The sequence below is a fragment of the Fistularia commersonii genome, chromosome 20 (assembly GCF_037954325.1).
Source record: "Fistularia commersonii isolate RoL2024-O1a breed Wild chromosome 20, RoL_Fcom_v1.0, whole genome shotgun sequence".
In the NCBI taxonomy this organism is placed as follows: Eukaryota; Metazoa; Chordata; class Actinopteri; order Syngnathiformes; family Fistulariidae; genus Fistularia; species Fistularia commersonii.
Genome location: NC_141303.1, coordinates 7,229,927 through 7,250,840, shown reverse-complemented (window position 1 = coordinate 7,250,840; position 20,914 = coordinate 7,229,927). Strand labels below are relative to the sequence as shown.

General features: G+C 40.2%; 1 protein-coding gene across 1 annotated transcript; it reads left to right on the top strand.

The window, feature by feature from the left end:
* Positions 1-311: 311 nt before the first annotated feature.
* Positions 312-20,914, top strand: kcnk2b (potassium channel, subfamily K, member 2b). The gene is made up of 7 exons (XM_086167002.1): positions 312-583; positions 1,800-2,113; positions 9,750-9,867; positions 13,410-13,570; positions 15,539-15,734; positions 17,363-17,505; positions 18,964-20,914. Coding segments are annotated over exons 1-7 (1,290 nt in total). The 5' UTR covers positions 312-582; the 3' UTR covers positions 19,321-20,914.

Sequence of the window (20,914 nt, the reverse complement as noted above, 5' to 3'; positions counted from 1 at the left end):
ATTCTTGAGCCATGCAGCCCTGAGTCCAAGAACTGTAATGCACAACCATCCAGTGGAAGCTACCTTGCATATTGTTAAAATAAAACGCCTGAAGTGCTGGCCAGCCTCTCTCTTTCTCTCTCTCTCTCTCTCTCTCTCTCTCTCTCTCTCTCTCTATCTCTCCCACCCCTTTCCCAGCGCACTCTCTACTCTCTACTAAGCAACAATTGGAGTGCATCGCATCCAGCGTGGCAGGCAAGTGGAGGGATGCCTCCCCTCCACTAAAGCCCGCATCCATCCATCCGTCCGTCCGTCCGGGGTGAGATGTCTCCAAACACCTGGACGGACTTCTTCACGGCAGCTTCTACACGCCACACTCGGTCTTAGGGTTTTAGTCTTTTTATTTTTTATTTTTGGAAGGGGACACCATGTCCTGAACATATGTTTTCCGAAGGTTGTAGAACCGGAGTGCGGACCATGTGGACAGCGGACGCGTTGGACGGTGGACGCGCCTCGAGAATCGTGGTTTGAGAAAAGCGAATGCACTTTGGTGGAGGAGAAGAGCCGTCAGTGAGAACACAAAGGGAGGGGAGATGATAAAGAAGTAAGTGCGCAAAAGACCAATTGAAAATTAACTCTTAAATAATGGAAAAATTGACTGTGACCTGTGTCATTTGAGCTCCTGCTTAAAAGAGGTGAATTTAAAATGTTCGAAGAAATATCAGTGGGTCCTGACTTTTTTTCATTATTCGAAATCCTTATTTATTATACAATAATACAATACTATGTCTTCCCATCATATTTTCTCTCAATATATTTTGTTTGGCCTTTAACATATTGTCAGGATGACCATTCGTGTTGTTACTGTTGTTTTTAAAGCTTTTTTTTTTAATGAACTATCAACAGTATTTAATCCCAGAGATCTGCTCTCAACAGTTATGTAACACGGTCATGTCAGATTTCAGGAATTAAAGTAAAGTAATGAGTCATTCATATATTGAGCTGTAAACTGTGTCACCTACAGTTGAGAGAGCTTCTCTAAGCTGAGATTCTATTATCGTAACCATTATTGTTCAAATATTACGGCAACATTACATTATTCTTATTCTTATTCTTATTCTTATTCTTATTCTTATTCTTATTCTTATTCTTATTCTTATTCTTATTCTTATTCTTCATGGTCCTGCATGCAGGTGCATCCACACCAAGTCCAACTCAACAAATGATTAATTTCATATGACATTTTTTCATCCAGATACATTTTTTACCTCCAAAGGCTACATATGTCTTGGTGTTATCAACAATTCTGTGTCTCATTACATTTGGCATTACAGTGACCAAAATATATTGATGTGACTATTGGGAATAGTACTGCTGTTGGAGCAGTTGGAATAATACAGGAGGAATATTTGCTGAGACTGTTCAGGAGTGCTGTTCTACTCTAATGTTTATTGACTTCCTTTGTACTAAATACACAGTACCAGCAGTAAATGGCCAAATATTCATTGATATGTTTCTATCAAACATTTGACAGTCAGTGTTGTAAGATTATAAAACCGCAGCCTGAAGACATGAATCAGTGTAACTGAGGAGAAAGTGATTTTTGAAGTCGTCTGTCTACAAAAAAAGTGAATATACTTGAACTGTACTCTCTGAAATACTGTTCTGCATTGATTCTTGTCACCCGTGGCTGATACATAGCTCGGCAGATGAAGAGACTGATCGAGTGAGTGATTGATCAATGGTTAGATTTTAAAAGCGAAGAATTCTACCTTGATAAGTAACTTTTAATCATAAAGTCATCATTTCCCTCCATACAGTGGCTGCACCTGACCTCCTTGACCCCAAGTCTGCCACCCACAACTCCAAACCCCGCCTGTCCTTTTCAGCCAAACCTGTGGTCCTTAATTCCCCCGAGGATGAATCCGACACCCGGACAACTGTCATGAGGTGGAAAACAGTGTCAGCCATCTTCTTCTTGGTGGTGCTTTATCTCATCATTGGTGCAACAGTGTTCAGAGCTCTGGAACAGCCGCACGAGAGTTCCCAAAAACTGGCCATCCTGGAGGAGAAATTGGATTTCTTGGTGATGCACACCTGCGTAAACTCCTCTCAGCTGGAGGATCTTGTAAAGGTAGGTGGAAACACAGCGTCTCCATAAAAATGCTTCAATATATTATCTTGATCCGGGGACATACCGAGGTTAAGATTTGATACTTCTGTTCGAACAGCTTTGAATCTTTGCATTTGAGCTTCAGGCCTGGGTTGTGTTTGTTTAACAAATAAAAATGTGGTTTGTTTACACACACAGTACACACTCGGTTGCTCTGTAGTCCCTGAAGACGTCTGAGGGATTTTGATTTTTTTTTTTGCTTTTTTTTTTCTTGCCACCCTCTAGATCTCACTGCAACCAATCTAAAGATTCGGAGACATTGAGGCCTGGAGCTCAGAGTTTATGAAGAGCCCTCTATAAATAGCACCCCTCCTCGTCTTTGCATGCAGCATAAATCTGTTTTCCGAGGGTGTTCGATTTTGAGTTTTGCACGACTCCTATTGAAAAGATCCCTTGAAGAATTTGTAGTGATTGACATGCAATTTAGGGATTGGCACTATCTGGACATCTTTTACCCGGGGTTTGAGGAAAGAAGACACATTTGGCAAGATTCTTCTAATGCTATGTTTCCACCTTACTATTTCCAATTCGCAGACTTAAATCTTGCTGTCGTAAGGAAATCTAAAGAGTCATAGGGTAGTCTTAGCGGAGTGGCAGCACGCTTCCATCATCTCAGTTTTTAAATGTGAGCTGGTAGTCTTAAGCCTTATTGCAGTCGTAGCTCAGTCTTTTCCTAGACTTAGGGTTTACAACAATATCAAAAATGTTTGATATTGTCACAAGTCTTGGCGTTACGTCACAGTAAAGACTGAATCATGAACCAATAGATGAACTCCAACAAAACGGGAAAAAGGAAACTTGGTAGACAAACAATCGCCAGAGTGGTTTTGGTGGCAGAGACGGTATTTGTTTGTTGATATGGATAAACGGGAACGGCGAAGGACGTCCTGATCAATGTGGAGCATCCAGAAGGAGAAGCGCATGGTGGAGCTGCGGACAGAACATCTCAGCTTGAACTATTTCAACTCTTTAACGTATAAACAGAGTGCAGAAGGAAAAGCGCTAATAAATAACAACATTTTATTTAATGATGTTGGAGATACTTTATTTTTTTCACATTTTTATTTTTCCCCTATTGTATTTATTTTTATTTATTTTATATATTTATAGATTTTTATCTTCTTTAAGTTGCTAGTGCTACTCCTTGTGCCCTCTAATTGCCCCTTGGGGACAAAGGAAGTTTCTCTGATTCTGATCATTGGACTGAAATAGCAGAGGCTCTGCAAATACCCAGAGAAAACAATGTATGGTGGTAAAAAAATTAGTGAAAGAATCAAGTTGTAGTTTTCCACAAGTCTTTCAAAATCTTTGCAAAGTCTTTAGATGTGAGACCCGGTGTGTTTGGTGACAGCCTAGTCTCAGTGTAGTAAGATTTCGCAAAGACCAAAAACTAAAAGCTTGTCTTGAGATATGAGCTGGTGTGAGTTGGTAGTTTTACATGAGTCTTTTCAAAATCTTTAGTCTTAAGGTGTAAGCCCCGCATTAGTTTTATATCACGACTTGCGCTCAGCATGCTCTTCTGAACTTTTTGACATATCCTAAAACATCTTTTAGTCTATAGTCTTTTCCTATATTAAAGCAATCAACTTTTCATGTGTGTCAAATTTGTGAACATGTTTCACACACATTAAAGATGCAAACAGCCCCGCCCCCATCCCTGGGGAGGCCCAGCGCTGCACGCGATGGCTGATGAAAGGGTTTTCTTCGGGCCCTTCGCCTCTTAAGGAGAAGACTCATCTCAATGCGTCAAATCAGAGTCTGAATCTCCAGTTGACCACTATGCCTCTAAAACGTGCGCTTGATATGCTCTAAGTTGACAAAAAACTAACAACCGTTGTAGGCTTCGGCTCTTGCGCTTCAATGCAAGACAGTCCCTGGTTCTGTTCCTACAGTGGGCATTTCTGTGTGGAGTTTGAAGTTTGCATGTCTCTGGTTTCCTCCCATGTACATAACCATGCAGTAGGACCATTTGGTCCGGTGACCCTAAATTGCCCAGATGGTTGAATGGGAGAGTGAATGGGTGTATATTTATGTAGCCCCGCGATCGACTGGCAACTGGTCCTGAGTGAACCCCGCCTCTCGCCCAAAGACAGCTGGGATTGGCTCCAGTGCCCCTGTAACCCTCAGAACAGGATAAGTGGTATAGATTATGAATGGAGGAATGCATATGGATGAAATATGCAAAGCAAAACCCGGCTCGAAATACATGATACACAATATATTTAAATTATAAATATCTATGGAACCAAAATGCCTGGAAATGGCCATGGTTATGATTAATTGTTCACAAAAACAAAAAATTGATTGGTCAAAGACAAAGATATCAAGTTTTTCAGAACAGTAGCTCACCTAGCCTTAAGACCTTCTACATCAATACAGTATAAAAGTACATATTCATTCATTGTGCAATGTCTTTTCAAAGAGTGTGAGTACCAAAAAATGCAATATCTTATTTGAACATTACTTACTTTCATATTGATCTCTTCAGATCACCTTCAACAAACAGGCCTGTCTGGGGTGATGAAAAGCTTTTTCTCTTGGGAAAACCAGCTGCCATATAAGATGATGATCATCTGAAGGTTTACAAAACCCCACAGGACACCAATTTGCAGTTTGCAGTACTCCTGTGAATTTCAGCCCTTCACCAGTTCACCAATTCTCTCACCAAAACATTTTTTGCACCAATGCTTTTTTGGGACTAGATAACAAGCAAATTACTTTCTTTAGATGATGAACATCATTGGGCACTTACGGTGTAATAGAGCATATCATGTTTGTTTAAAAATGCATTTTATGATTTGTGTAAATCAACTCAAATGTCAGGGTTTTCATGCACACAAGTTCTGCACACAATTAAGAGTAAATCAGAATTTTATTTTTTTACATGGGTTATCCTAAAACACAGTTTTCCCTACAAATTAACAGTGACTTTTTATTGTTTTTTTTTTTTTTTTGAACCAGATGGTTTGCTGTGTTGCTGAATTGATATCGACTGACTGAAAGCCTGCAAAAAGTAAACCAACTTAGCAGGTCATGAAAACTGGTGTTCAGACATCTGGATGATACTGTCTAGAAAATGATCTCCTCAGTTTTTAAAAAAACATTCATCATTAAACACCCCACTAAATAAATTTTTAATTTAAAAAGAAATTAAAGGAAAAAGTAGAAACATTACAATGAGCATATTTTTAAGTATCTGTTCTCCCGATTCATGAAGCGTACCCTAACAAGTGTCCCCTAATCACATTTACTATACGCACAAGCTCACATTCACAATTGCTGACTCCTCAGATCAAAAACCAGTCAGCAGAGGATTGAGGAAAGATGTTCTCCCTAAGGGAGTAATTAGAAAAAGGAGCAATGTCAAAAATACTTAGATGATTCGGTCCTCCCTGGTTCTTCTATTCACTTTGAATGCTGACAGTGTTTTATGTTATTTTGATTTATTACAGAGTAACTGCCAAAACAGCGCAATCATTTATAATAATGAGTCATTTTGAATGGGAACACAGTGGCTCAGTAGACTCTTTCCTTTGTTAGAATTGGATATGATTTTGGAGATTTTGGAGCAGACAAGGCTGTTCGATGCCCTTTGTGCATTTAGTTAGTTGCGCATGTGAATACTTGCATCCATGGCATGTGCATAACCTAACCAGATCTGTTGTTATGCATTAAAAATAACTTACCTATAACTATACTAACTGTCAAGGTACAAATTAAATATAAAGTAAATCATGTCGATAATGTTTTCACGAAGAGTTGCATATGTGCAGTGAATTATTGACTTGTTTATTTGTGCTACCGGAGAAGAGTGTGACAAACTCAGACTCGATGCTATCAGCAGCAATGATGAACATTCGGTAAGTGATTGTCGGTTTATAGTAGCCACAAAACTTACGCACGTTCTTTAAGACCAAGCCAACCAAGTCTGAACAGAGACCTTGAGGTCTGATTTCTGTTATGGACAATTTCATTCAGCAAAAGTATCTGGCTTTCTAAAATCGGAGTAGTCTTGGAATTATTTCACCTTGCACTGATGCTTTCGTGGGACCAAAAATATTTGTCCTCTAGAAAATGCCTGTGAATCTCACTGGCTAGAATTCCTGCTTGATGCGAAATGGCCGTAATGAGTTTACTTTACTGCCTTACTCTAAAGAGCCAAATACTCATTAAATGTTCAAGAAAATTTACAACATATACTGATGAATGGGAGGTGAGTGGCGGGTAAACTAATGATAATGGCAGCCATCGTCGCACGATGAAGTGCCCTCAAAATCCTGATTACACAGTATATACCATCCCCCTTAACCAATTATGTCTGGGAGAAGAATGTCATGTTCCATCTGTCCTTCATTACAATCTTTTTTAAGGTTTTCTGTGTCAACAAATGATCTTACCTCAAAAATAGTCATACATTTGCTTAGTAATTTCCATTTACTTATCAAATTTACCTCAGTCATAAACATGCATTTTAAAAGTTTTATCAATAATGTTGTGCATATGTGTGTTTAAAATGTTCAAAAATAGCCTTTTACTCATGAAATTTAGGTGATTGTTAATTGCATTTTTGAGTGTGGCCTTGTAAACCAACATGAATTGGAATTTTGTGAACGCAGGCCAGTTAAACAAGCATATTACCAAGCAGTGCTTGTGTCACAACCAGTTGGAAAAGAGGTGGGAATGCTAGATTCCTGTTTGAGTTGACTGCAAACCTCATTTAACAGTTGATTTATGTTCCAACACTCACCTGTGGTCACAAGCTTTGGGCAGTGGCTGTTCAAGTATGAAATTGCTGCTACAATCAGCCAAAATGAGTTTCCTGCTGTTGGGTGTCTGGCCTGAACGGCTGCTCTCTCACCTTTGTACGATCTCACTTATGGGAGATAGGGGGGGGGGGGGGGGGGGGTGTTGAGGAGGAGACATTATGCTCATTATGTTATCTCTAAAAATGAATTACCCCATATTTACAAGTCAATTTATGTCGGAAAACGCAATTTGAGCAACCATCAAATCTGACGTCTATGGTAACAGTGAACATGTTGTTAGTGTTTATATGGGTGGAGTAAATGAGTAATCCCTCCGTTTCTGAATTATCATGCAATGATCAAGCCTGGTCCTTTCATTTTCGGTGACTCATTCAAATCAGAAATAAATTGATTTGAGCCGTTCTTTGCTGTACAGCTGTTCTTTGCTGCGCTGACACTTGTGGGGTACAAGTGTGTGCTGCCATAATTTATGATAGCATGTCTGGAGAGGGTGAGTAATCATCTGGTAACTTGTTCATCAGACACCAAAATCACCTCTTTAGGCCAGACAGGCATCTCTCAAGGAAGATAAAGGACACCTAACTGCTATGGATGGGCACATTGGCATCCTGCAAAATCAGTATCTGTCATTTCCACCTGAATATGTGCGGAAAAAAATGCTGGTTAAAAATTGTATATTATAAATTGGAGTCTAAAAGTCAGTATAGATGATGAGCATAGCAGAAATCACACCTTCAAGATTCAAAGTGTTTATTGTCATGTCTACCACCTAAAAACACGTTTCCCTATACAATGAGATTCTTACTTTGCTGTCTGCAGTGAAGCCAGATACTTCAGTCGACAAAAAAAATACATACTAGGCATAGTATTGCAAAGAAAGGAAATGTGCAAAGAAATGTAAATAATATTCACAGAATGTGCAAGTTGAAAAAGTGCAAATTGAAATGTGAGGATGACCTTGAACCATGTGAGTGTGTTTGTGTATGTGTGTGTGTGTGTGTGTGTTTGTGTGTGTAAGCGTTATAGATAATGAATGAAGAAAGAAATAGAAATAAGTAAGAGCTTTAGTCTGCAAAATAATTCCATTCCCAGTTTCTTGTCTTTATCTTTGTGTATTTATAGCAAGTGTCAACCAGAGGGCTCGAAACTTTTCCCCTGTCTCAGTGATGAGTCTATACCAAGTGTAACAACTCTTGCTTCCTGAAAGGTCAATTTTTCTTAGAATGATGGGTGTGACACTGAAGTCTGTGGTTTAATTCTGCCTGTACACCATCCACAGACAAGACAGTGTTTTCCATCATCCCCTCTTGCTAGCAGGAGTGGAGTGAACATTGATTGATAAAGAAGAACTATAATTCACTTATGACAGCCTTTGTTAAGCCATTTTATGATATGAAGTTGTTGAGTTTATGTCTGTCACACACACTAGTCGGCCAAATACCCCTAATTCAAAGCTTTGGGTGGATTTTCATGTGGATTACAATGCTTTATCTTTATAGTTTTATAGAAATAAAATATGTACATCAACAATTATCAATTTAGGAGTCTATAATTTAAGAGATAGAGTGGAAAGTAGATTGAGAGTATAAACAGCATTTGTGAGCAGCAGTCGGTTTCATGCCTAGAAAGAGTACCATAGATGCAATATTTGCTTTAAGAATGCTGTAAGGGAAGTGCAGAGAAGGTCAGAGGGCACTGCATTGTGTCTTTGTAGACCTAGAAAAAGCACACAACAGCATGCCAAGAGATGAACTGTGGTGTTGTATGAGCAACTCTGGACTAGCAGAGGAGTATGTTAGACTGGTGCAGGACATGTATGCAAGATGTGAGACAGAAGTTCAAGGTTTGTCTGGGACTACATTAGTGATCAGCTTTGAGCCCTTTCTTGTTTTCAGTGGTGATGAACAGGCTGACCGATGATGTCAGACTAGAATCTCCAGCTGGAAAGAAGGGAATGAAGGTTTGTTGCAGCAAAACACAGTATATGTATGTGAATGAGAGGGACCCTTGTGGAACTAGGAGGCTACAGGGAATGGAGAACAAGAAGGTGGAGGATTTCAAGTACTTAGGTTCAACAGTCCGGAGCAATGTAGAGTGTTGAAAAAAGGTAAAGAAACAGGTTGGAATGGTCGGAGAAAGTGTCTAAGAGTACAATGCAATAAAAAAATATCTGGGCGAATGACAGGAAAGAATGACAGTGGTTAGACCAGCAATGCTGTATGTTTTGTAGAGAGTAGCATTGAAGAAAAGACAAGAAGTAGCAATGGAGGTAGCAGCGATAAAGATACTGAAGTTCTCTTGGAGAGTAACAAGGATGGATAGGATCAGGAATGAGTCTATCAGAGGGACAGCACATGCTGGAAGGTCAGAGAAGCCAGAAGAAGGATGCTGAGGTAGGAACTTCCAGGCAGGAAGCCTAGAGGAAGACCAAAGATTGTTGGTGTGAAAGAAGAGGATACAGAGAATCGGGTAAGACGGAGGAGGTTGATTCCATATGGCGACCAGTGAAGAGGAAAGCCAAAAGGAAAATAAATGACCAAATGTTGTGTTTTCTGGCCTTATATAATTTACTCAGAATGTTTAAACTCAGCTATCTAGATTTCCTCTTTGTTTGACCCCCTGATTTTGTAACAGATTTCCTGGTCATTTCCTTCCAAGTCATCTATTTTTCAAAACAACCCTTGAAGCAGCACAAATTTTCCAATATTCTCCAGCCCACACCACACCAGCACTCTGTAGAGAAATATACTTCCGTGCACCAACATTTTTCTTCTCTCTGTCTCTCTCTCTGTCTCTCTCTCTCTCTCTCTCACACTCTCTCTCTGCTCCAGCAAGTGGTTTCTGCTGTCCGGGCAGGTGTGAACCCATCAGGAAATTCATCCCATCAGAACAGCCTCTGGGACCTCAGTTCCTCGTTTTTCTTTGCTGGAACTGTCATCACCACCATTGGTAAGAAGTGGAGCTTCGGATTATTCAGAAAATCACTCCCCGTGCCATCCTTCCCTCTTTACAGAGGCAAGATGTAACTCAAGTTCTATCAGATGCTAAATATGAAGACATTAACATCATATTTTGAGGTTAAAATCAGGATGTGAAAATTCTCTAAAGTGCAAAATAAGAACATCTCACACGAGATCTGTGCGTGTGGACGGAACCAATCAATGCAACATTGCAATTTTGTCGGCTACTTTTGCATGAAATAACACATTAAGCCGTTTTAGTCTAAAAATTTGCACTTGCTAAACTAAAACCTCCATCGGCACCTTTTACAAATCAGGTTTCATTGCGTCAGGATTGCACTCAGACTGTTATCAAAGTTGGCAAAATGAATGAGCCACACCACGTACACTCCAGAGCCAGACCTAGGAAGGAATAAAAAGGTGATAAATGGATAATATGATCTAAATAAGGGTTTCATGCCCATCCAGTTCCCCCACCTTAATCCACTTATAGCTTCATATCAGTATTTCTATTTTTCAGAGGGTTTGATCTCCTTTTAATGTTACATATATACATTCTCCAATACACTATAATTAACAGCAAAAAAGAAGACCAGCATTGAGATTTTGTGGTATCTTTCGAAACAAATGAAATATATTTTCTGTGATCATGGTTCCAAAACGTGTTTAATCAAGTCAAAATTGCTCTGTTCAATGAAACGGGGACTTGGAGTTTCCATTTATTTATTTTTGCACAATTGCATTCTCTCTCTGTCACCTCCAGCTGTAGAAGCTTACTAATCACAGGAAAGTAGCTACACACACACACACACACACACACACACACACACGCACACACGTGCACACACAGTTCGACAGCTCATTTGAAGCAGGCCTCAGTGCATCTGTTTAGTTGCTGCTGGACTCCATTTCACATCTATAGCACCCGACTAGAGCTTTTTCTCAACCATAAAATGGGGCCCGTCTATTTGACTCTGCTTCAGAGAAAACAGAGAGCAAACCTCTCGGAAAAACGTCCATTAACAGAATGACATTCCACCATGAAACAGAGCTTTTACGAACTGCAGAGGCCTTGTTTTTTATTTCATTGCTCTTGAGATGTATATTGTAAAACAATCGTACATCCTCGAGGGAGAGACTACAGATGAAAGCGGCATCGGGAGATAAGGAAAGAATTGTGGTTTCTCTCAGATTTCTTTTGTTTTTCGGGGGGGAAGGAGAGGGTCAAGTTGAGCTTGTGTCAAAGAAAAATTTTTATTTACTGAGGGAAGATTGTAATATTAGCTGACAGATACAAACAATCTCCCTTGTAGCCTAAGAGAGGAGCCTGTTAGTAAATGTCCAGCAGGCTGGGGCTGACATGGCTCCATTGTGCGACAACCCAATGGATTTACCACCTCAAGCAACATCGTAATGTTGCCTGAGGTCTCAAAGGCAGTGACCTCGGACATGGAGGCTAAACTGTGGTTAAGAAACAGGAGCTTGTATGGAAGGTGAAGCTGGATAATCTTTCATGAACAGCCTTACCCATAATATCAGTCTCCCAGAGAAAGGTTGTATTCTCCTTTTTCTAGAGTAAGGGTGCCCACACTTTTTCGCCTTGTGAGCTACTTTTCAAATGACCATGCATAAATGATCTTCTTACATTAAAAATGCTGAAAAAAGATTTATTTTTATATCTATTGAGTATACACTTCACATGTTTGTGGACCTTGCATGACTGCAGTAACCCTTATGGCACGCTAGAATAGTGAGCACATTTTTGGTCATTACCTTACTGTGATGACTTGTGAGTGGCATAGTTCAGACAGTAGCTGCTGGTAGACAGTCTCACGCTTTTGAAATCAGCCGTGAGAAAAATGACTTCTGTCCGTTAGACTGTGATTTTAGTTCCTTCACCTTTCTCCTTTTCAGCTCCCTTTTGGGAGGTAAATTCATGTTGTAGCTTTTATGAACAGTACGACAGAACCGCTCCACGTGTCTCTGCTTCGGAAGAGTGACGGTCGATTAACGGATCAAGCAAATGCACTTCGAATGTGACATTATGGGAAAAAAAAGTCCTCCTCCCATTGTGCATGAAAGTGGTAAGGGTTTAGTTTCTTACTTAATCTTACTTTTATTCTTTCCTTAGAAGAAATAATTTGAAAGGCTAACTTGCTGGTTAGCTCACCGGAACTTGTCGTAGCTTGCGCCGTTGGCATATCTCATTGGGAGGATGGATAACGGACTTTGATTGGCGATGCGATCTACCAACATGACCTTTGCGATCGACCGGTCAACATATTGGGTACTCAAGGAGCACCCACGAAACTCTAGAATCTAGAGTTACCTGGGGTGTAGAAATATTCTGTATCTCCTGGCTGTGGGTCAGTGCATTGGTGTTTTCCCCCCAAAAAAGTGGGTGATCAAATCGATTACATGTGTTATACGCGGCTGGCCAACATGAGGAGGCTTCATAGTTTTGTGGAAGGACGCCATCAATTGGCATTGCAGGGAGGAATTGTCTTATTTTTGAGTTTTGCATTTTGTCTCCGGACTAATTCTAGTATTTAGTCTCATTTTCTTTCAAAGCTGACAGGCTTTCTTGCAAGCTGCATACTGGATGCAGGGTTATTTTAGCTTTAGCCTTGGTGTGAGTAAAAATTCAATTTAATTCCATAAGGAGCATTTGCTTCTTTTAGAGTTCTCCTTCGCTTCTGTCACCCCATCGTATATCCCAGTCTCCCTATGTATGGACTACCAAGGGCATGTATGGTTCTGCATGTGTAACCAAGTCTAAAGTGTTAAGAAAGACAATATCCCAAGTTTGACACATCAGTCATCTTCATTTATGATAAGCAGAGACACTTTGATTTATGCTTAAATATATGCTTCATCTGACCCCATTATTCAGTTCTTGTATGGAGAGATGATATTCCTGTTTGTAACGGTGGGACATCAGGTCCTGCAAGGCCTTCTCTGCTGGCCTAAAAAAATCTGAATCACAGACTGATTGTAATTATATTTTGTCCATGAATACTTATTAAATAATTCCAAATAGTCTTTTTGCTTCCTTTCATAGCTTTTTCCCTGGCTGTGCTGTTTTCAGACATGAATTTTTATAATCAAGCATTTAACCAATCACATTTCTGCCATTATTTGTTATTTGAAGAGAAGAAATGAAGAAATTGATGTTGATGCAGATTTATTGTCAAAAGCATTTTCAATCTTTCTTACTAGAAAAGAAAAACTGAGAATAAAAGAACAGAAAAATAATATGCGGTTAGAATATGTTTTGACAAAAGGATTTAAATGAAAGCAAAATTGCACTACTTCACTAGATCGTGACCCTCTTTTAAATCTGTGGTTGGTTGCAATATTGTTTTTTTTTTTTTTTTACCGTTCTGCCCTGATGTGTGCATGCATGCGTGCGTGCATGTGCATGTGTGTGTGTGCGTGTGTGTGTGTGTTCATGTGTTTGTGTGTACATATGTGACATGAAAAATGCTGCCCTGCTAATCCAGCTCACTGTCCATGTCTCTTCTCTATCAGGATTTGGGAACATCTCTCCTCACACTGAAGGTGGGCGGATATTCTGTATAATCTATGCTCTGCTGGGGATCCCCCTATTCGGCTTCCTATTGGCTGGTGTTGGAGACCAGCTCGGGACCATTTTTGGAAAGGGTATCGCCAAAGTGGAGAAGATGATTGTGGTGAGTTTGAATTATTCATACAAGGATCATTTTGGCTCTGAATCATTTGTGTCGTATTGTATGGTAATTGGTAGGAATACCGGTGACACAAAGACATTTGATAATCAGGGACTGAATGCGCACTCATAAAATGGAATTGGAGGTAATTCTCGTCTTTTTTTTTTTTTTTTTTTTTTTTTTTCAAATCACGGGTTACACAGTACCATCATGGTAATATTAACAAAAGTGGCAAATTTTCTTTCATGAGTATGGGCATTGCCTTTTTGTTTTCCTTCTCATGAGCCTATGTGGCAGGAGTATTTTTGGCGTTGCTATGCCAACAGATTCCTGATACCATAAAATATGCACAGTTTTCCCATAGCTCATATCCAAATGTGTCAAGGAAGGTTTTTTGGGATTTTTGTTGGCTCTCTCTTGAATTCATTAGATTGTTTGTGTGTTTGTTTGTTTTTTCTTATTCTAAGTGACATAAGAATACTATCAGTCAGATTGTGACATTGAAAATTAAACCTTGAATATTTCAAATTGCTCTTATATAGACGAAATTACATACCATCTTGTGTCTGAACCAACTGAAATAAAACTCATCTTCACAGCTTACTCCGAGGCTTAACATTCAACTCACAACACAATTCTTAATTGATGCACTTCAAACTGATTTATAGTGATTTGATAACCTATCACTCAGGCCAAACAACCGTTTTGCGGTTCACTGTTCCTCAGATTTGCTTCCGTTAAGCTGAAAGTGCGCACAAAGGCACCAGGTTGCGATTAGTGGTAATGGAGATCAGCAATAAGAACCCAGAGACAAAGACCCGGATGACTATTTATTAACAAGTTAACAGCAAGACTTCCTTTTTGGAAATATCACATTAAAATGGTTTCTTTCCACAATTCCACTCTGACAGGGTGACATAAGTGCTGAATATATATATATATATATATATATATAAATATTTCTGCTGTCATCTATGCATTTTCCCTGGCATACAGAAATGCAATGTTGAAATTGTTGCATGGGATTAATTGCTGCCTACAGTCTTTTTATTCCCTCTCTGGGGAGGGGATGCTTCAAATAGTGGTAATAGATGGATTGCAGCTGCTGCAGAGTTAGCAGCTGTGTCAGGAAGATGTTTGCAGATAAACCACCTCAGATGCACTCGTCCCTTTGGAATAATTTAATGTTTGGTCCAAGGCTAATTTAGCCCCCTGTTCCTCCAAGGAAGACTCCTGCAAACTCCACCATTGTAGTCATAAAATAAGAACATAAAGCACAGAATCAGTCATCTGAGGTCTGCCTGTTCTTTGTACTTCCCTCAGAGGCACCTAGCTTTGGGGTTACATAAGGGGTGGGGGGGGTGGGGGTGGGCACGACAACATGGCACCCGCTGAAAGCAGCTGCTTGGTGTGGAAAGGCAGCACAGAACTCAAGTGCGTGTAGAGTATACAGTAATGCATTAAACAAGTGATGCAAAGGAAGAGGACGCCAAAGCTTAAAAGCACAGGCTGCTGCTGCTGCTGCTGCTTCTATAAATGCAAGTGATACGTGCTACTATGAACGCGTGTGAAACACCTAACTAGTCTTGTGACACGTCACTGCAGCACATGTGGGCGGGCCATCTGACAGTGACAGTTATGTCACTTGTCCTTTGCGGCCGAGATGTTAGAAAGTAGCAAATGTAGACCGGGAAAAGAAGGAAGCAAAACATCAAAAAAAATACAAAAAAATATATGAATACATACATTAAAAGCATTGAAGTATGAGGATATGCGGAGGAGGGGAGCTCATTTCCTTCCCAATGAATTTATGGGATCTTCTAGTCCCAAAAGATCATTGCAGAATAAAGTAAAAGAAAATAAACTATGATAGACCACACATACCTGCATCTCCAGCTCTGTCACGCCTACAAGAATGTTATGTTCTACAGCAGGAAATCATTCTCTTAATGTTTTTTTCTCTCGAAACAGAAATGGCAAGTCAGTCAGACCAAGATCCGCGTCATCTCCACACTGCTCTTCATCCTCTTCGGGTGTCTGATTTTTGTCGCCCTGCCAGTCGTCATCTTCAAGCACATAGAAGGCTGGAGCACGCTCGAGTCCATTTACTTTGTCGTCATCACTCTCACGACAATTGGCTTTGGAGATTTTGTCGCCGGTGAAAAAGGTTACTTGAATTTTCTTTTGTGTGCTGACTTTCATGCTATGTGTGAGAGCCTGTCACAAAACACTCCGCCGAGTAATGTCTCACCCAGCTTCCAACAAACCTCCCCTGGGCTGGTGCTGCATTCTGTGCTTCCTACGAAAGCCTCAACAGGAAAATATTTAATATCTAAATTAGATATATAAAATCTTTTATTTTGCGTTTTACAGTAGATATACTCTGCCGATCAGAGATATACAGTAAGAGCTGTAAGAGAGAAATTAAAAACAGTTTTATTGATCAAAGTTTGAAATAAATACTCCAACAGACACTGTGTTTCTGTTGGAGAGAGAGCTGTGTGTTTGTATTAAAATCTACATTGACTAATGTTTGTATTTCCAGCCTGACATTGCTTTACGAAAAAAATAAAAGAACGGTTTTGTTCAGTAACAGAAATATAGTTAATTATGTAGTCAATGCTAAAATTGCACCACAGCAGCTGCATGGTTAGAGAAGAGTCGCTGACTTGGAAAATTGATTCCTGGTATGGTCAAATTAATCCACTCAATATGAAGTTCCTCACTGGGAATTTGGGCCAGGTTAGCCAACAGTAACCCCTCCATACAGTCGTAGACCGCTGCTGTCACAGGTATTTGGCCCAGAATATCTAATAATGTGTTGGGTTTAAAGGTCCATTCGATCACTCGGTGATCAGGATGGGACAGGCAAGCTAAAAGACATGAATGGAAAATATGGCGGGGATGTCGCACAGTGTTAAATTCAATCTGGGATCAGAGATTTTTCTAGTTGTATTTTATGAAAATACTGTCATTGTAAAACAGCACTTTGCTAAGAACAGCCTTAGTGGTTGACAAAATTGTTCAGTGACATCCTTGGAAATGGAAATTATTTGATATATAAAGCAGCCTCCAGCTCACAGATAGGAGATGCACCTCTGATACACCTTTTATCTGCATGTATCTCCTAATAAGCAGGAAACTTTGGTCAAAATGTGTATATATATGACTCAGCAGTTGAGATTATTAGAGAATTAAGATCAACATGTCCTTTCATTTTAAGATACAAGATATATTGTAAGATACAGGCGTATGCTCGGGTGCAAGGACCATGCCTCTCAGCTATTACTCACCCTCTTTATACAGGACTGTCTCAGAAAATTAGAATATTGTGATGAAGTTCTATATGTTCTGTAATGCAATTACAAAAACAAAAATGTCATACATTCTGGATTCATTCAAATCAATTGAAATATTGCAAGCCTTTTTATTATTTTAATATTGCTGATTATGGCTTACATCTTAAGAAAACTCAAAAATCCTATGTCAAAATATTAGAATGTCATGAAAAAGTAATTTTTGTTTTTTTAATTGCATTACCGAAGATAAAGAACTTTATCCCAATATTCTAATTTTCTGAGACAGTCCTGTATTTTAAAATATTCCTCTGATTTTTTTTTCCCCCAGAATAATAGCAAAAGCCCAGGGATAATTTAAGGCAATGACAGGCATGAAGAGGGTTATAAATGTCTAGATTTAAGAGCTCTGTTCACAAGTAACTTGTTCCTCTTCCTAGACTTTTGTGTCAGACTCCCTGGATTCTGTAAGTGTCTAACCACCTCAATTGTGCTGCAGGTGGGTCAGAGAGTCCAGACTACCTCAACTACTACAAGCCTGTTGTGTGGTTCTGGATCCTGGTTGGCCTGGCGTACTTCGCCGCCGTTCTCAGTATGATCGGAGACTGGTTTCGGGTGATCTCCAAGAAAACCAAGGCAGAGGTAAGTGCGGGGCTGTGTCATTACAGTGACATGACACAGACAGAAATCAAAGACTCGGTGAGACTTCGTGTTCAGGTGCTGCATTTTGTATCATGCAACCACTAGTTAGTTGTGTCCATCACAGAAAGTCATTATCAGTCTGTGAGAGCCAATTACAGCAGCGACAGCCCTCCTCAGTTATACCTCTGTTGCGGTTGTTCATTGAACCTCACACTTCTCTTTGCCGGCCAATTAGCTGCAGATATAAATCTGCCAGCTGGTTCACGGGTATCATCAAATCCATCTCCCTCAACATGGCAAGGTAATACTTTGAGACATATTTTATTCTGGTCTGTGCTTCAAGCCTCAGGGATCTGGCTAGATTAAACATATGTTGAGTCCTCCAGTGGCCGCTGCCTCATAGACATGCATTTTTTTGGCAGGATCATTAAATATATGGAAGATAGATGGAGAGAACAAAACATCAGGGTTGCAAATTAATGTACGCTCTTTTTGCACAGAGGGTCTGCATGGTCATAAGAATGTATTCGAGGCCACCATGAGCTGCACAGAGACTGCCTCATAATATAGCCGCAGAAGCTTTTAGCTCTGCAGACAATTACTGAAAGGGAGGGTTTGGTGTGAACGCTGTTGCTTGAAAGGCGTGACCCGACAGACACATTGGATGTATGTTGACTTTACTATCATGAAGGAATTTTTAAAAAGCACACTTCGAAGCATCATGCATAAGTAAAATGTCATGGACAGCTTAGTGTGTTAGGAAGGAGAGATCAATATTTCCTTCACTTGTCTTTCCCTGGACAAATCTCAAGGCCCAGAAAGCAACAGTGAAAGAGGCATTCATCCACTGTGGCCTCGTATTCACGCACGCAGAAGTACCTTAAAATGGCATGTCGTTTGATTAAACAAAAAATCTGTCATCTCATAAATAGAATAATTGATAGCCCATGTCACTTTGTTTTTGAGTCAGCACCCAATCATCAGCAGACACATTGTGAACTCGATGCCTCGCTTTATCTATAGGTCATTAAAAATTAACCGGGAGAAAATCTGATGGACGCTCTTATGTTATTCTGTGTGCGCACGCTGCTAACTGGAGAATAGCCATGACGTGAAAAAGCCGAGGTTGTCGGGTTGATGGATTTTGATGATCATGACTGAACTCTATTAGTTGTCGGCCTGCTGTTCCCCATTTTGCCGGCCACTTCCATCATCATTTGGTCTCGGATCAATAAAAATGTTCTAATGGATACGCTCCCACATTATTTTATTTTTTCATTTTTGCTTCAAAGTTAAAACAAAATTGTGCATTATTACACCACGACCTTAAAGTTATTTTGCGGAGAATTTTGTTCCTTTGACTTCCCATCGAGATACTAATGAAGCTGAACCAGGAGTGACGCTAGAAACTTCATTGCATGGAGAAATGGGTTGTTTTTGATCTGACTCTCTCCGCAGGTTGGTGAATTTCGGGCCCATGCAGCTGAGTGGACAGCAAACGTGTCAGCAGAATTCAAAGAAACTCGCCGGCGGCTCAGTGTCGACATCTATGACAAGTTTCAACGTGCAGCGTCCATCAAGCGCAAGCTGTCATCGGAGCTCGGTATCAACACATCCATCAACCAGGAAATGACCCCCGGCAAGAGGACGCTGTCGGCCAACCTCTGCGAGGACAGAGAGTCTTACCCCAATTTGACTCTCTCCCTCAGCCCTGTGCAAGGTGCTCTGACCAGGAACGGCAGCCTCTACCTTAACGGTCTCAGCCCGGCGTATGCTGACCGGCGGGAGATCGCCGTGATCGAAAACCCAAACTAGGCGAAGCACATTGAGCTGGTTTACTTCTCCACCAGCTTACTAGAGCAGAAAAGTGGACTGCGCCCAAGTCTCCGATTATAACCTTTAGTGTCTTGAAAAAAAAAACTCCAAGCTCCTTACTTTTAATTGTGCATCAATACAAATGGAAATACACAAGGTTAAACACCCATTTCACGACAGAGATTGCGTGGGTGACAACACGACGGACCCGATTTGAGGCACAAACTGGAAAGCTGATTTGCATCAGAGGTGCGAATTTAACAAAGATCTCTCATAAACGAGGACACGATGAACATCTGATCAGTGATAGTAGCACGCTGGATTGCTAGGACGTGAACCCCTTATGATCATAGAAAGCAATATGTGTTATCTGTGTTATTTTACTGTTGGTTTGCCAGAGGCCCTGAAATCTGCATCAGATAAAAAGGATCCACTTTAAAAACAGCTCATGGTCAACGGTGAATACAAGCTCTTGACAAGACGACGCTTAAGTACAGACACAAGAGGAATGTGGCTTTATCTCTAGGTTTACATGACGGACAATACACATTTATATGCCTTGCATTTGCTGGTCTTTTTGCCACTACTAAAGAGATGAATGTTGACCTTGTTGTCCCTCCATAACTGAAATTCTGCTTTTCACCCAATGAAAAGTCCACTTGTGCCTTATCAGAAAACCACAGTGAGCATGTGAGGATCCATAAGAGCACAGAAGTACATCACTATATGTTTTTAATTTGTTTTGTTTGAGGTTTTCAGCAAACAACATCATTGTTGTTTGAAGCAGAGGCTATTTGGTTATTACTATGTGATGTACTGTATTCAGGAAATGCCAAATTTCCATCATACCATTTTTGAGATGTTCCTTTCATCAACCATACTGATCCAACCCCAGGCAACCCCTTTTGCCAAAGTAATAATCTCAAATTTCTGGCAGATGGATCAACCTCACCATGCTTTTGCCTACTTCAAGTCCCTGTTCGTCGTTGCTCTAGAGACAGAACCCGCTGCCATATTTTTGTCAGTTCACAGCAACGAAGGCTGTAGTGCATAAACACGGTCTGAAACAAACCTGCAGGTGTGTGATACTGTAGCAGTGAGAAATGCGGGTATGCTGGGAATATCCCCGCTTTCCCTGCTCGTGCGCTTGTCGGGCGAATATCTACTGACACGGGCTCAGATCAGACCTCTTATGTTGTGCCAATAGTGAATGTACACCAAGAGAGAACTCTATGTGTATATCGCTGTGGTGGCCAAATTATTTACACGCCATGAAAGTTTCAAATGCTGCACAGAGATTGGTTTGTGAAAATGCCTCTCGCCAGCTTGTCGCTTGTTCATGAAAGTGTCTGATTGCCAGATATTGCTTTTCAGTGACAATGTATGTTTTTACGCTGAAAATATATTTGGATATCTACTTTAAGATGACCCTTTTTTTTTACAGACTGTTTGTTTATCAACACATAGATCACATTGCCTGCTGATTTTCAAAGAGGTTTGAGGTTTTCTCTGCTGATCGGTCTTGATTGTCTCTGTTTCGGTGCTTTTAGACGGCAAAATGCGCTAAAAAATTCTCAATCTTTTATATGGTGAC

Coding starts and splice junctions, on each gene's coding strand:
- kcnk2b (XM_086167002.1), top strand. Junction 9,868..13,409: donor AACTGTCATCACCACCATTG/GTAAGAAGTGGA, acceptor CTTCTCTATCAG/GATTTGGGAACATCTCTCCT. Junction 15,735..17,362: donor TTTTGTCGCCGGTGAAAAAG/GTTACTTGAATT, acceptor ATTGTGCTGCAG/GTGGGTCAGAGAGTCCAGAC.